The 16,571-nt window shown below is 37.5% G+C and overlaps 1 protein-coding gene and 1 pseudogene across 1 annotated transcript; one reads left to right on the forward strand and one right to left on the reverse strand.

Moving 5' to 3' along the window:
- Window positions 1-1,491: 1,491 nt before the first annotated feature.
- Window positions 1,492-5,577, forward strand: LOC130459155 (acyl carrier protein 2, chloroplastic-like; annotated as a pseudogene).
- Window positions 5,578-7,295: 1,718 nt separating this feature from the next.
- On the reverse strand, window positions 7,296-10,790 carry LOC110779084 (U-box domain-containing protein 4). Its single transcript, XM_021983612.2, has 2 exons — window positions 8,991-10,790; window positions 7,296-7,925 (listed from the first exon to the last, which is right to left on the reverse strand). The coding sequence occupies exons 1-2, from the start codon at window positions 10,356-10,358 to the stop codon at window positions 7,857-7,859; spliced, it is 1,437 nt and encodes a 478-aa protein (XP_021839304.2). The 5' UTR covers window positions 10,359-10,790; the 3' UTR covers window positions 7,296-7,856.
- Window positions 10,791-16,571: the final 5,781 nt, after the last annotated feature.

The following is a 16,571-nucleotide window of genomic DNA, read 5'->3' on the forward strand; positions in this document are numbered from 1 at the left end:
ACGTACTATTTGTGTGACCCTACGGGTTCAGTCAAGAGTAAGCTGTGGATTAATATCATTAATTCCACTTGAACTGAAGCGGCCTCTAGCTAGGCATTCAGCTCACTTGATCTCACTGAATTATTAACTTGTTAATTAATACTGAACCGCATTTATTAGACTTAACATTAAATGCATACTTGGACCAAGGGCATTATTTCCTTCAGGGCATAACTTGAGAAATGAATACGTCAAAATAACAGGTCGCCGCCCTCAGTTTTGACTAGATCCCCATATCATAGACGGGAGAAGAGAACAAAGAATAACCAAAATCAACAAACATGTTTTCTCGAAATGAATGTTACCTGATGGATTGAGGAGAAGACTTCCAAAGAAACTCGATGAAGAACTTCAAGAACAAGACTTTGAAGATTATGGTGGTGCTACAGTGTCTCTTGATGGTTGCTGGACGCCGGAAATCGCCTTCTCTTGTGGCTCTCAAATGATTTTAGAAATGAGGGGGAAAATCACTCAAAGTTGTCACTTATTTATAGAGGGGTAAGAAATGATTACCCCTGCCACGCGTCATCACCCTACTGGATAACCCAAGAACAGTAAAAACTAACGTCCGTTTTCACTCCTCATGAGGGGCAAATGATGTGGGTCTAAATATCTCCACCATAAGGCCCAAGAGGCTAAACGACAAGTATAGGCCACCCCAGGCGACCCATGGGTCCAAGGCCTGGATGTTGGCTCAGACCTTGGTACCTAAACGAAACAAAGAGCAAAGTCTTATTTTAGAAGCCCACCTTCGTTGGCAGCTAGGCCCAATTTATAAAAGGCCCATCCATGTTTGTCCAATGACACTTGTCCTAAATCCCCAGTGGGCAACACATCCCACATCTAGGGTTGAGGATCAATTCCCAAGAAACCATAGCCCTATAAATAGCTCAGATCCCAAGGTAAGGGGCAATTAATTCATTCTCACCTACCTTAAAACTATTTCTGCTCTGCCTTCTCTCTAAAATTACTTCTCTCTCTAGCCCATACTTACTTAGGCACCGGAGGGAATATTCCTACGGGAATATTCTTGTTTTGCAGGTTGCCATAAGTTCGTGCTAGCTCATACTTGATACCTCCGAGGAACGCGTGACACGTCATCACCGTAAAAGACCCCACAACAGGTAAAGTTGATATTATAAATCTATACAATGAGACAATTATAACAAGATCTCACATACTATATTTTTTCTTAAGTATAAATCACAATATAAGTCAGATTGTGTCATCTAAAGAAAAACAGATACAAGGTATAAGCACGTGGAGAAAGAAATAACTTTGATTATATCAAGTACATAGGAAATTGCCCTAAGGATGGGCAGCGTGTCATATCTATAACCCTTATAAAAGCAACAACATCAAGTTTGGAACAGTAAATTAACGTGGAATACCCGTTTTACCCTTACTCTTTTGCCACGTTGGGATTCCTTTATTTTCCACGTTTGACCTCCTTCCTTTGCCATCTGCGATCTCTCTCCTCTCCCTCAGTACGTAATGGCGTCATCTTTCTCCTCTTCCTCAGCAACGGCTTCCGAAAAAACTCACCAGCCTAGAACAACTCACCATTCGCCCCTGTCTTCTTTCCTTCTCCTCCTCTCACTAACCAGCCATGGGATTCGAATTCAAAGCAAGAACAAAGGAAAACAACATTTTGATGGCGGGGGTAGGCGATCTTTTGATGGCGGGGGTGGATCTTTCTTTTTCTTTTGAATTTCCAAAAACGAGGCAGAGGATAGGCGCAATTGTAGGCGAGATCGGGTTTGTGTCGGCCTCTCCCTCATGTTTTGCAGTTCAGAAGAAAAGGTCCCTACGAAATCCCATCGTTTGAAGCAGGATGGTGGATTATTTGTTGGTACTTTGATTTTTCAACCAAATTTTTGGGGTTTTGATTTTAGGGTTTCAGTTTGGTTCGTCGTACTTTTGGGGATTTGTTTTGCTGGATTTTCAATTTAGATTTTGGGAATCTGGGTTTTCAGTTTGTTTTGCCAGATTTTCAGTTTTGATTTTAGGATTTTAGGATTATTAACAAATGTTTGGGTTTTGATTTTAGGGTTTTCAGTTTGGTTCGTCTTATTTATGGGGTTTGATTTGCCAGATTTTCAGTTTTGATTTTAGGATTTTGTACTATTAATCGTTCGTTGTTGTTTTTGTACTTTTATTCATGATTTGTGGTGAAAGGGTATTCAGGGATGGAGTGACTTCTCTTGATTATCAATGTCATCATCAAAAGGGTTGCTCATGGAAGAGTTGGACTTGGAGGAACGAACTTTCCGGCCAGCAGAGCTAGGGTCGGGTTTTTGGCTCTTCTCTTTGATTCCGTCAGTCCAAGGTTAGGAAATATCAATTTATTTTTAATATGTTATAAACACATTTCATAGCATGATCATCAACATGACCGAATTGCCTTTGCTTTCTGTGTGTTGTGTGTTAAGATTCTCAGCTTATTTGTTGTTTGTTTTTCTGTTTTCTTCGCATCAAGGATATTGCTTTCTGTTTGTTCGTATATCCTATAATTATGGGTTTGATTGCCTGTCTTTCTTTGGTTTTAGTTCTTACTGTTAGAAATATTGGGCCCTTTCTGTTTTGGTTGTTTCTTTACTTTCTGAAATGGGTGTTTGGAATTTGATCTTTCATGAGTTTATGGTTTAATTTGATTAATTCGTGTTTGGAATTTGATACTTTTTTCTGAAACCAGTGTAAGATGTGTTGTTGGTAACTGTTAATCTTCTCAACTGATATGTTGTTGGTTTTTCTTTTTTCATTTAACATTTAGTTGCATCGAGAGTATTGCTCTCTGTTTGTTCTTATATCTTAGTATTAATTGATTGCCTCTGTTTTTTTGGTTTTAGTTCTTACTATTGGAAATATTGAGCCTTTTTGTTTGTTTCTGTGGAATCTTTAATTTCTGAAAGTTGTGCTTGGAATTTGATCTTTCATGAGTTTATGGTCTAATTTGGAATTTGATATTTTGTATTAGGGTTCGTAGAATTATGGTTTACTTTGATGAATCAGTGTTTCAAAAATTGGATTTTTTTAGTGCAGTGTGTTGGATTATGGTCTGATTTGATGGCATTTGTTCTTGTAGATTGAAAGTCTCTTGTTAGCTAGGTTACAAACTTATAATTTAGTTTGCTTTTTATGAAAAAACTTAACTCTGGTATATCAAGGTGCGGTGTAAGCTCATGACAGTATTTAGGTACCACGTCGCTGCTTGTCAAATTTTAATTGAATGAAATCTTATGCTTTAATTTAGAGCTGGTGTGGAAATTTGATCTTATTCAGCTGTAGGAAATTTGTGAAACTGTTGGGCAAGTGATCTTATTCAGCTGTAGGAACTGATTTTGGACGCCTGCTGTTAAGAGAAAATTGTTCTTCTTCCTCTACCTCTCTCCCTTCACTTCCCTCTCCCTCCTGGCCTCCTCTACCTCTCTTCCTTTCTTCATTGACAGCTTTCTTTCAGTCTCTATTTTCTCTCTTTTCTTCACTGCAATGGCCAATGGCGCATGAATTTGCTGCTCTAGGTTGCTCGAATGTTGGGAAATCTTCTCTTATTCGTTGCTTCCTTGTGAATTTGATCCCTTCTTTCAGTTTTCTGCTATTGTTTCTTTGATTTATTAATTCATTGAGAAATCCATTAGTGGGTATGGTGTTGTATTGAGCCTTTCTTTTAGATTTTTCGATTTACTGAGGTTTAGTTATTTTTGTTGATTTTTTGTGTGTATGGTATGAAATTGAAGTTTAGGAACTGGGATATTGATTGAAGTTTCTGTAGATCAAACTGAGATGACACTTCATTCCCCGTTAATTTAGATATTTCCATACAACTACAATACTTTTAAAAAAATGTTAGGATTCTCCCTCCTGTTGTTACCGGTAATAACATCTATTTGATTGGTCCTCCGTTTACATCAACCTTTTTTTCACCGTGGTGCTGTTGTGAATGACATCTTCTCTTGCATCAATAAGTTATTACTACCATTGGTTGATTTTAACGCGTTGGTTATTCCCTCATAACTTATCAGGTGTTGAATGTTTCTTTTGTGCCGATTTCTTATCCAGTCTCGCAGCTTTATATGTAGCTTCTATGTCTCCTCGGACCCAGGTATGGTTGGCCCAAAATACATGAGGTCTAGGTATCCATTCGATTCAAACCAGTGTGCAAAAGTCTTGGCTTTAGTACTGTCACCACTTAGTAAGTCCAACAACTTAAATAACTTCCCTAGCAGCTGAAATGGTTCCCAAATTCCAACAAGGTTATTTCAGCCTACGATTGACATAATGTAGAGCAAGGGATGTCATCAACCTTGTTAGTGGTGTTGTTTGTCCCGGAATCTTAGTAAATTTCTGGAACAATATCCAGTCTAGGATATGTTATTTCACATCGAGGGAATTACATTGTTTTGATGTTAGTATGTTTTTTTTTGAAGATGTCACTTCCCAAGTTTTACTTTCACTGTTTTGTTGTTGGAATTTTTGATCTTTGGAGCAAATTAGTCAGTTGTTTCTAGATCGGTTCCTTTGCATATTTGCATGTCACTTCCCAAGTTTTATTTTCATATAATTCGATCTTCGGGGTAAATTGTTCTGCTATTGTTGCGTTTCTGGTGGTTATATGATATTTAAAGTTGTCTATGAACCTCATGCTCTTGTATTTTATTTCTCGACAGTTTAACTCCAAGAACTATGCCCAGAAGTCATCAGTGTCATTCTGGAGGAAAACTCCAGTGATGCCACGTGGTCTAAGTGTCTCTTGTGCTGTAAGTAGTTTCTTCCTCAGTTTAATCCTGTTTTCCTTTCATCATTATGCTTTAATGGCCAAAAATTCTTGTATATCTTTTAAGCTAATATTCTGCATTTGGCGTTGTTGAGCAGGCCAAGTCCGAGATGGTCACAAAGTTCAGTGATATAGTGAAAAGTCAGCTTAATTGCTTTGGCAGAGGATGCTAAAGTTACCGGCGAAACAAAATTTTCACAAATCAGAGCCGATTCTCTTGACACAGTAAGTTTACGGCTTTTACTGTTATTGCATCAAGACTCAAGATTGCATGCTTGGTCAGCCCCTCTAATCCCTTTACAGTTTACGCCCTGTGCACTATTAGCTCTTTAGTTAAAACATGCTTCTGAAGAACCCGAGTCACATAAGTCGTGGTAGCACCTGTGAATCTATCGGTGATAGACACTCAGTTGTCTGACTGTGCTAGGGAAGTGATCAATACATGATTATGAAGATCCTGGGTCACATAAGTTGCTGCCGTTTTTTACAACTATATTTGGCAGGTTGAGATTGTGATGAAGCTTGAGGAGGAATTTGAGGTTACATTCGAGGAAGAGAATGCTCAAACCATTACAACTATTCAAGAAGCGGAAGACATGATTGAGGCACTTTAACAAAACAAGTAGATTATTAGCTGGAAAATATTGGGGTTTGTAGGAGGAAATGAGCACTTGAAAATTTTCTAATATGTTTTTCTTTTAGATTTAGACGTTGTCTTGTTTGAATGTTTTGACCAGTATATGAAATTGGTCGCCATTGTCTGAGTTTAAAGCTTGTATGATTTGAGCTCCGGTTACGTTCGTATTGCCCTGCAGCCATGAAATCAATCAACTGGATCATTAGTATATAATTCCGATTGAAAATATTTAACTCTATTAGAAGCTGTATTCACTTACGCCTGAACGAGTGGCCTTATTTTAGAAAATTCAAGCCTGATGACGTTGGCTTTACAAGTTTGTCCATTGTGCAATTTGTAATTTTGCATAGCTCATTAGTCATTTGCGAGCTTGACGGACAGTAATTATGAGCCCAACAGAGAGCTTTGACAATGCTTTGTTCATGGTCTAGATGAGAAAGTAGAAATTAGAAAATGGTGGCCTTTCTTGGACGAGGTTCCTTGTTAATTTCCTACAGCAAGTTTTATCTTGCATCTACATTATGAAAAAATAGTGTTGTACATAATATACTTTTATTTTATATTATCGTTGATATTAAGTGCAATTAGGCCGAGTTCAATATGTCTATTAGGCACATACATTGCGCTCTTTTCTAAACAATATTCATCGCTTTTTTTGACGGGGCGCGGTCCGGATTCCTAGTATTGTGAAGTCGGAGATTATTAGATAAAGAGGTGTTGTAGAGGGATTGTTGTAGTTGGCAACTTGGGGATGGAGGGGCGTGCCGTAGCCCATAGGTTGTGAAGTCGGATATAAATCCTCTTAGAGAGGTGTTGTGGAGGGATTGTTGTAGTTGCCAACTAGATCGAGCACAAACCTTATATGAGGGAAACCTTCCTGGCAATGGCAAGATTATGTTGGATCTTCCTCAATTCATCTTCTTCCTAAATCCTAATGCTGGCCTATCGTATGTATTATGTATCAGGTTGTACATACAACTGGGATGTTTCTTAGCAGTTCATTTGATTACGAATACAGGATTAATTGCCACAAAATGTTCTGTAGTCAAGCGTAAAAGGATTCTGCACTATAATTTGAGTAACCATTGCTTTGGTACATTACACTTCTTGTTTTTGCTGCTTTTCCTTCAGAACGAACAAAAGTTTGTACATTGTACCAGTGAGATTTGCTTATCATTGTGATGGATGAAACCGATAATAGTTGGAGTATAAGAATTATTTTGTGTCGTCGTTGTCTTCGTGGTGACAAATAATGATACTAAAGCAATTAATTTCAGATGGGTCTCAAGACTCAAATCGTCCTTGTTACATCATCTGCAATTATGATCAACTTTTGAGTTTTGAGTTTTCACTTCAAGATAATGGCAACTTTTACACTTCATGTCGGCAATCCAGATTTAACTATTTATCTTCTTCATATTAAAAAAGAAAATCAGTGCAACTATCAACTTAGATTGCAAACTACTCCACTTGCATATATATCAACTAGCTTAGTTGGTTACAATCAATCGACCACGCTTCAAGTTTAATAGCCAGAGAAAAAAATAACGAGTTTTAATTTAGGAAGCAAGTTCTTGGCACATTTTAATCAAACTTAACGTTCAGGGATCAAGGTCAAAACTGGATCGTACTTCATTTTTCTGAATTGAATAAGTACTTTGATCTCAATAATTTGGCATCACACAAAATCTAAACGTCAAAAACATCCAAGTATGGAGAGGGAAACAATAATACGGGGTACTCGCTTTCCCGTCTTCTCTATTTTCAGGTAGGGTTGTAAAATTTTCTGGACAATCAATCAATAATCCTGCCTGAAGATGAGATGACAAAAGATCTGAATCCAAATTCACAACACCCAACAGCCTAACATATCATTTGGATAATAATTTTACACCTAAACATTACACATGTATGCCGACGGATTACAAGCACCCTCTTGTCTCCATCAACTTCATATTCTGGGCACATCTACTACTAATAACTTCATACAAATTGTAAATCCGAAAAATTAATGCTAAAAAGTTAATAGCTTCCGGACCAGAACCCCGTCGTCAAGCCCAAACTTCAGAGAAGCGAAAAAGGAAACACTAAAAACTTGGGCCATCTCCAAATATGTGGCTACAAAAAGAGGAAAAAAAACGACTACCAAGAGAGGAGAGTTGAAGAACATGAACAGAGAACCTATTTGCAAACTAATGAATATATCTAAGTCAGATTGAGGAAGATCTCAATACAGCTCCTAATAATAAGTTTCTCCGGTCTTTTTTCCAAAGACCACGCTGTACATACTAGACGCCACCAAGGCAAACAACTCTTCCTCCTCCTCAATATATATATACAGAAGTACTTCGTATTATGGAAGCAAAACCCCAGAGTTAATTGTAAGTTTACCACTTTGGTTGGTTGTTAAGGACTTGATGATGAAGCTGCCTCTTGTTTCCTTGGCTCCCTCAAGATTTTAAGAAGGGTTTCAGCCTGTCATATTTAACCAAACATGATTAGAAATTAATTAATTAATCAACTACTAAAGTCACCTCAACAGAACTAACAGAAAAGGTATTGTAGTGGAAATATATTGACAAACTTTAAAGTGTAATGGCAATCTAAAACTTAAAGTGTAATAAATCATGTTAAATGCTCTTGGTGAAAAATGTCTATGAAGCATCAATATATCCAAAGTAAATTATGTTAATTAACATGTCTGCATCAAATTGATGATCTCCTGCACCCCACCCCCCCAACCTGCCCGAGAAAAAGATGGATGTCCATAGAAGGGAAAGCATCAAGAGGCTAAACAACTAACAACCTAATCTAAGAGCTTAGCTTTGAAACTATACTTGAACCATTTAAAATAACAAATGAATTAGTGAGAAGGGAACTGTGTGACATAAGTGTCAAACCATCAATTCTCAAAGGGGATTGTGTGACATAATTGACAAAACCCCTTAATCTTCACAACATCACAATCCTTCCGAAGATCAAACACTCAGGCAATCAAGAATGGCCTCTACGTTCTACTATAGTTGTGTACTGATAAACGACTGCTGCAAAACAAGTCTAAAGTTATCATGGTATACATAAGCACAGAGCAGATTCATTTCCAACTCAAATGCCTCCTCTAATTTCCTAACCTGGTGAAATTGCATTCCCAGTAAGATCAATCTTCTTTCAGCATTTATCCTACTATTAAAGTTCAACAACCAAACTCCATCATTATATCCTACTAGTTATGTCCATTGTCCAAACCCTTGAGCACGTATTAATCACCTCAAGAATTCACAATTTTGTCCACAATCTTGAACATTTCGACCTCCCAACCCCATGTCTTAATCATTCCTAACCTCAAAAGTTCTGTAGCCTTAATCATTCCTAACCTTAAAGTTCTGTAGCCTTGATCATTCCTAAATTAATATTCCATAGCTTAATCACTCCTACAATTACAATTCCGTGACTTAATAATCGAACCAAAAATCAGAAACAAATAAGCCAGAAAGCCTGAAATATTCTCAGAATTAATCAAAAGTTTGATTGAGCCAGTACCTTAAGCTTAGCGCGGGCAGTGCCAATCTGAGACAAAGCCACAAGAGGAGGAATACCGCCTTCAGCTACCAACAACCCTCTATTTCTAACACTCTCCCCACACAACTGCAACAATGTCACCACTGCAAACTCTTTCCCTTTCGATGAGCTCTCCTCCACCGCCTCTACCAACGCTGGAATCCCACCTTCCTCCACAATCGCCGACCGACCCACCTCAATACACGCCAAGCTACTTAACACTACCATCGCCTTCTCCGCCATCCCGCTCCCCTGATCATCCACAAGGGCTACCAAATGGGTGACCACGCCAGCATTCACCGCTCTCTCCTTATTCAGCTTCGCAGAACACAGCTTATAAAGCGTAGTCAGCGCGTCCTTCTTCCCTCTGGAAGCTCCATTAATAAGGAGCGCCACCAAAGGCGGAATCGCCCCGCTGGCTCCAATTGTAAGGCGCGTCTCCTCGTCTACCATAGCCAAACTCATCAACGCAGCAGCTGCGTTTTGTTTTGAGGTTTCGGTCCCCGTCTTCAATACATAGATGAGAGACTTGATCGCACCCGAGGTTTCCGCAATCGGTTTCTTGTTATCCGGATGAAGAGACAAATTCAAAAGAGCCGTGACAGCGTGTTCTTGCGTCCACGGGTCGGTAGACTTCAGTAATGGCACAAGACCCGGGACGGCACCCGATTCCGCGATCAAAACCCGGTTATCAGCCCGGTTCTTCGCCAATAGCCGTAGCTTCGCCGCCGCCGACCGCTTGATCGCAGCGGACGGCGAGGCTAAACTATCTACACACAGTTTCACCGTCGGCTGCAAATCCTCCGGCGAAATACTCTCGATTATCTCCGTCGAGAAACTGTCCCTCTGCAGAAACCCCTCACAGGGCTCAGGCTCTAGGTCCAGATCCAGCTCCCTCGATCCAGAACCCGACCCTGAACCCGGCCCAATAGCAGCCGTCGCGGCAAGCCGTTGAAGCTCACCGGAGATATCGCTACTGCAAACGGAATAGTCGCTAAAAGAGCGTGAAAGGTCGTCGAGGAGACCGAAATCCTCATCGGCAAAAGAAGATTTAATTGACTTGGCCGTCCGTGAGGCGAGCTCCCCGAGGCGGATGTCCATGACAGAGTCAGTGAGATTTTCGGACACGTAGTTGCTCCCTGTGGGAAGATGCGGCGGCGGACGATCGGCGCCAACGCTAGACGCGGGGGAAGGGCAGAAAATAGTAGAGCGAACGGTTCTCATTGAGCGGCCTCTCTCCCGCCATATCCTGGTGGAAGAAGCGGAGGATAAAGAAGAGGGAGAATGGAAACTGGCGTACATAGAATGTATTCGAGTGGAATTAGAGTGGGTTTCTTCCACCGACACCATTGAAGGATTCCTTTGAGCTCACAAAGCTTAATTTGGGGGGTTTTGGGTAATGAATGGAGAGAGAAACAAAATAGGGAAAAGGGGTATGAATTGAATTGAATTGAATATAATCTAACACATTGTAGATTTTGTTTGTTGTTATTAAGGAGAGTAAAAGAAAGAAGGAAAGAGAGAAGTTGGAGATGGAGATGGAGATGGAGGGTCCGGCTAATAGCTGTGGTTGAGGAAGGAGTGATTCTGTTGGTATTGGGAGAGAAAGGGAGAGAGAGAGTGAGAAAGAAGATGAGTGATGAGATAGAGAATAGAGTGACAGCTTGGTATTTGCCTTAATCGTTTTAATAAAGGTGGATGGGTGATGAGTAGGCTCGGGTAGCTCGTCTCTTTGCAACTATACACCTTGTTTTGGGCCTTCTTCAGTGGGGACCCGATAATTACCACCATCGCCCATCGGACATGTGAAAGAGTCGATCAATCGGTGAGTCGAAACTTTCGAGTCGATCAACCTAATATGGAGTATTATTTGAACTAATGTTATGTTCTCTTCATCTTGTCATGGTTATTTATTGGATTAGATCTTACTAAATTAGATTAGATCAGATTAGACCAGATTATAACAGTAACATTCAGATCAGACCAGACCAGATCAAGGCTTTTTAATTATTTATTATTATTATTATTGTTAGCATTACTATAATTGTAATTATCATACTAACAATAATAAATAATAATTATTAATGATTAAATAAAAATTAACAATTAGTAATTAATAATTATTAATTAACAATTAGTAATTATTAATAAAAATTAACAATTTCTAATTATTAATTACTTAATTATTAATTACTAATTATTAATTATTAATATTAATTACTAATTGTTAATTGTTAACTATTATTGTTAATTATTAATTACTAACTACTAATTGTTAACTATTAATTACTAATTATTAACTATTAACTATTATTTATTATTTATTATTTATTTATTATTTATTATTTATTATTATAATTATAATAACAATAATAAGAAAATTTCAGACCAGATCAGCATGAATCAGACCAGACCAGCAAAATGAAAAATCAGACCAAACCAGACCAAACTAGACGAAGAGAACAGAGACTTAAGTCGTGTTCGAGTCGGATCTCTGATCGAGTCGAATTCTTATTGAATATAAAAGCTTTCTAGAAGCTTTATAGTACAATACGGAGTACTTGGTATATACTCATCTTCATAGCTTTTTTGAAAATGTATTTAAGTCGGATATAATAAGACCATTGTTAATCGGGGGGGGGGGGGGGGGGGGGGGGGGGGGGGGGGGGATCTCCACCCTTCTATCTATACTCACTTTCTCACTCATCTTATTTTTCCCATGGTTAACAATGGTCTAAGTATTTGTTTAGTTGACCCATAAGAGGAGAATTTTATTTATCTTTACTTCCTCTATTTTGACTTTTTGCATTATCACACAATTTATTTTGACTATATATTTTTGTTAGAATATGAAAATAAGTGTTAGTATGTAATATGTTATAGGTTTTATTTTAATAAATATATATTTTCAAAATTTTACTCCGTACTATTTTTTGATAACATATAGCTAAATATTAGAGGTGAACATTTGCGGGGTTGAACGGGTAGCGGGCCGGGTCTGGCTTAAACTAATTTTTTTGTCCAACGGGCCTAGAATGGAAAACCAAGCCCTTTTAATGGGCTTGAATGCTTGTCCATACACGCTCCATTAAACGGGTCATGCTTTCCCGCGGGCGAACGTGCCTAACTTTTTATAAAAAAAACGGAGTACTAAATAATTAATTTACAAAATTTCCAAGATCCATCCTATAAAACAAAGTGAAAAATTAAAATTGTGAGATAGTCTTGTAAGAGTGTGGGAAAAAAACAAGTTATTGTCTTAAATAGATAAGTTAATAATGAAAGTGAAAGTTTTATCGAATCGAAAGTCAGGATTCCATTGTTTTCTATTACTTACTGTAACGCCCCGACTTTTAAACATCATTAATTAGGTTAATTATCTTTAATTAGCAGCGGAAACCCTAATTTCGTCGGAGCGTCACATGCCGTATCTCCCTCGTGGGAAATACAAGGCGACATAACCTTTTTACATTTACTGACTACTGTTGAGTAACACTAATTACACTCCACCTCGATTAATTCTTTAAAATTTACATTGAAATCTAAATAAACCTTAATAAATATTCCTAACATGTTTAAACATTAATTTAAAAAAATCTAACTCAATCCATGAAATTAAACTAGAATTCAATTAATACATCTGTTATTACTAGTGAGACACTTATTCTTACTATATTTCAAACATTGACTTGACTGTCACGTCCTCACACTAAGGCATCCCGTAGTCTTCATTTTACCTAAAACATAAAAAGCAACATCGTGAGCCGAGGCCCAGTAACATAATACCCTAACAACGTAAATTCATTTCAATTCATTTTATTTACTTTGCAATCAGGGAGAATAGAATATAGTGAATCATTTTCATAAATGCATTATAATAAAACATCATTTATAACTTGAAACTTTAATAGTTCCCATTATCTTTCATAAAACCTTCATTTTACTTGGTAACTGACAAGTTAGCCTTCCGGGACGTCTCCCACCTTGCGATAGTCCTCAAGGAGCACTCTCTCTTGTTGGACATACGCCCGTACCTAATTAGTTTCTTTTTTTAGCTTGCAGTAACCCTCAAGGAGCACTCTCCCTTGTTGGGTGTCCCGCGGTACGGCGGTACGTGCACGACCTAGAAATAGTAACCCCACTAACTGCCAAAACCGGTTACACTTGTATTTATCATGTTTCGTATCTTATTAATAACTCATAAACATCATCTTATAAAATCATTCATAAACATATTTAAATATCATCATTCATAAAACACACTTCATAAATACATTTCATATCCCACAATCCAATAAAAACACATCATTATAAACATATTTCATAATCTCATAAAACACATTTCATAAGGGGATTGTGGGTGTTAGCAATAGATGTTACCTCAACCGTAGTTTATACATCCCGTTCGATGGATCGTTCTTCCTGAGCTCCAAGTCCGATTAATTTCAGAATATTAAATCATTTAATTTATTAAACGATTAATTTTTTTTTTAAATTAATACTTTATAATAAGTTTATAAATAATTGAATTTACGAATAAAAATTATAATTTCATAGTTTTAACGAAAATATTATTATTAACCGAAATTTCAAATAAAAACTAAATTCATGTTTCATAAATTGATTTTATACGAATATTATTTAAATTCCGTTTTGATAAATAAAGCTAGTAATTTATTATAGTAAAATTGATAATTAAATATATTTTTCTATTTAATAATAAAAAATTTATTAGTAAATAATTATACTATAATACTTTATTAAAAATATAAATATTCATAAGTAGGAGAAACTGAAATTTTGGTATAACTTGCCCAAAAGTCCAAACAATTAAAATGGGTCAATTCAAGTTGGGCTTGGGAGAATCAATCAAGTTTCAATTGTTGAAACCTGATTTCCTTGGTTTTCTGAAAAGGGAACACGGGGCAGGGGAGGCACGAGAACAGGGGAGGGGCAGGGCACGAAGGAGTAGGGAAGCACGAAGAGGAAGGAGAGGGGAGATGGTGGGCGGCGGTGTAGGCGGCGGTATAGGTGTCGCAGCGCGGAACCACGGCCGAGAGGCGACAGTGGTGGTGGTTTCGCGGAGGTGAAACAGCAAGGGGAAGGGAGGTGGTCGAGCGCACAGGGGAAAGCAGGGAAACGGGTGTTTCCGGTCGATTATGGGTGGCGACAGAGGTGTATAGGCGGTGAGGGTGGCTGGGAATGGTGGGCGGATGTTGGGTGATGATGGTGGTTGGTCTTGCGGTGGCAGACCAGCAAGGGAAAGGGAGAGGGAGTACGAACAGGGGAGGGGAAGCAGGGGATGCGGGGTGTTTACGGTGGCCACAAGGTGGCGTTGGTGGTTGTTGCTTGAAACAGAGAATGAGCTGGAGAATTGGAGAGTTTAGTTGAATTAATGCACTGAATTGTTGGGTAACAAGGAGCAGATTTCTGATCTATTTATAGAATCATGGGGATGCCATTGACATCATCCATGAGCTCACCATGGTAGTAGATTGAGGAAGAAGTTGTGGTACTTGGAGACCAAGAAAATTGACTTGGACTGCTTTAGGGAGAAAAAGTAGTCAAGAAAGTAAGGAAATTTTGTCTGCTTCTTGTTTTGGTTGACACGTAAGAGAAGAGCAGAAGAACAATATGTATTTTGGCTTTGAGTGAGAATGAGTATATTTTTATAATCTTAGAATTGGTAAATTTCAGAATTTTAGTTGCTATTTTAGGAATTGGTAAACAAAAATAGAAATCCTTAATTTTGAAATAATTCCTTAAAATATCAACAACATAAAATAAAATTTAGTTTTCGAATAAATTAAGAACGTTTCGAAATTATTATTTAAATCCGAAATTATGAAATAATTAAAAAAAAAAGTAGCTTGAGCTCGTAAATCTGAAATTAAATTATAAAATCTGAAAAATATATATCGCGTAACAATATTAAAAATTCAAGTGAAATAAAAATTTGTTAATTAAAATTAAGTTCGAATTTAGGATTTAAAACGATTTTAAGCTAAATAAAAATAATTAGGCATAATTAATCAAGTTTTAAAAATTCAGGGTATTACATTCTTACCCCCTTAGAAAAAGTTCCGTCCTCGAAACTTGAAAATTTAGTTGTATAAAATGATTGTTGAAAATTGAAAACGTTCGAATAAAGTACGATATTTTATTTTAAAACCAAGATCTCACAATTTTATTTCAATTCCGACAATGTCTATCATTCATTCCGCCATCTTCTTTCATGACTCCGCTTCAACTTGAGACCTAGAATCGAAGAGTAAAGAATACAAAAGGGGCAAAATTATATGTCGACCCTTAATCGTCATTAAGGTCAATTACATTCCCCCATCGTCTTTCGTATCTCCACTTTACTTCATAAAATAGGATCGAGGACCAAAGAACATAAAAGGGACAAACTTGTTAGCATAGACTAGGCTCCCATTTTACTTTGTGAGATCCCGTTTGAAAATAATTTCCACCAAAAATTGTAATTTTTAATTATAATTCTGAAGATATATATAATGAAAGTAAATATTTATCTAACAATTATACTAGTCAAGTATTTTGTAAAAATCATTTATTATAACAATCTCGTACTCTGAGCTCAGGCGAACTTCCATCGAGGACGGCTTCCATGTATAACGATTAGTTATTACCAATACAATCATGTCAGCATAATCCATAGAACATATCATAAACACATAACTCTTTATTTGAAAATTTCACATTTAACATAACTAAACATAACATTCATATAATTAATGATGGTAATACATCTTAGTTTGATACTTGATTAGCGCATGTTACTTTCAGAATTTCCATCATTTATTCTAAAATATTTCCTCTAGATGTTCGATCACATGTTTTCAAAAGGTCTTTTTGCTTCATTCTTCACTCCATACTAGCGAAGTCGTCGTTGTCATTTGCATCATCGTCTTTTCCCTGCATTAAAAACACTCTTCCATTCGAAGTTGGTCCACGTGGGGGATTACGGTTGAAATTTGTAGTGCCACCATTTCCTTTGTTCACGTCGTTTCTCCTATCACCTTGCTCTCGATGTATTTGCGGACAATCTCTGATTTGGTGATCTTTGCTACCACATTTGAAGCAATCTCGCGTACCAATTCGACATTCTTTCTTAGTATGGTTCCATCTTCCACACTTGGCGCATCCACGATTCTTGTTAAAGTTTTGGTTTCCGTTGTTCCCTCCTTGATAGCTAACATTTTGTTTCTTATTGTTCGGTTGATTTTCTTCGAAGTTTCCTTTTCGTTTTCCATATGTTTCTTCTCGAAGCTTGATAATTCTTTCGACGTTAATTGCTCGATCATACAACTCTTGGAAAGTGGAAATTCTAGAACTCGAGAGACGATCACGGATCTCAATGTTTAATCCTCCTTCAAATCGATTCATCCTTTGCCTATCAGTAGTCACCAGGTCAGGGGCAAATCGAGCAAGCTCATTGAATTTCATCGCATATTCCAGAACATTCTTCTTTCCTTGACTCAATTTGATAAATTCCGATTCCATTTGCAGTTGCAGAGAATAGGGATAAAATTGTTCCCGCAT

Source organism: Spinacia oleracea, chromosome 5 (genome assembly GCF_020520425.1).
Source record: "Spinacia oleracea cultivar Varoflay chromosome 5, BTI_SOV_V1, whole genome shotgun sequence".
In the NCBI taxonomy this organism is placed as follows: Eukaryota; Viridiplantae; Streptophyta; class Magnoliopsida; order Caryophyllales; family Amaranthaceae; genus Spinacia; species Spinacia oleracea.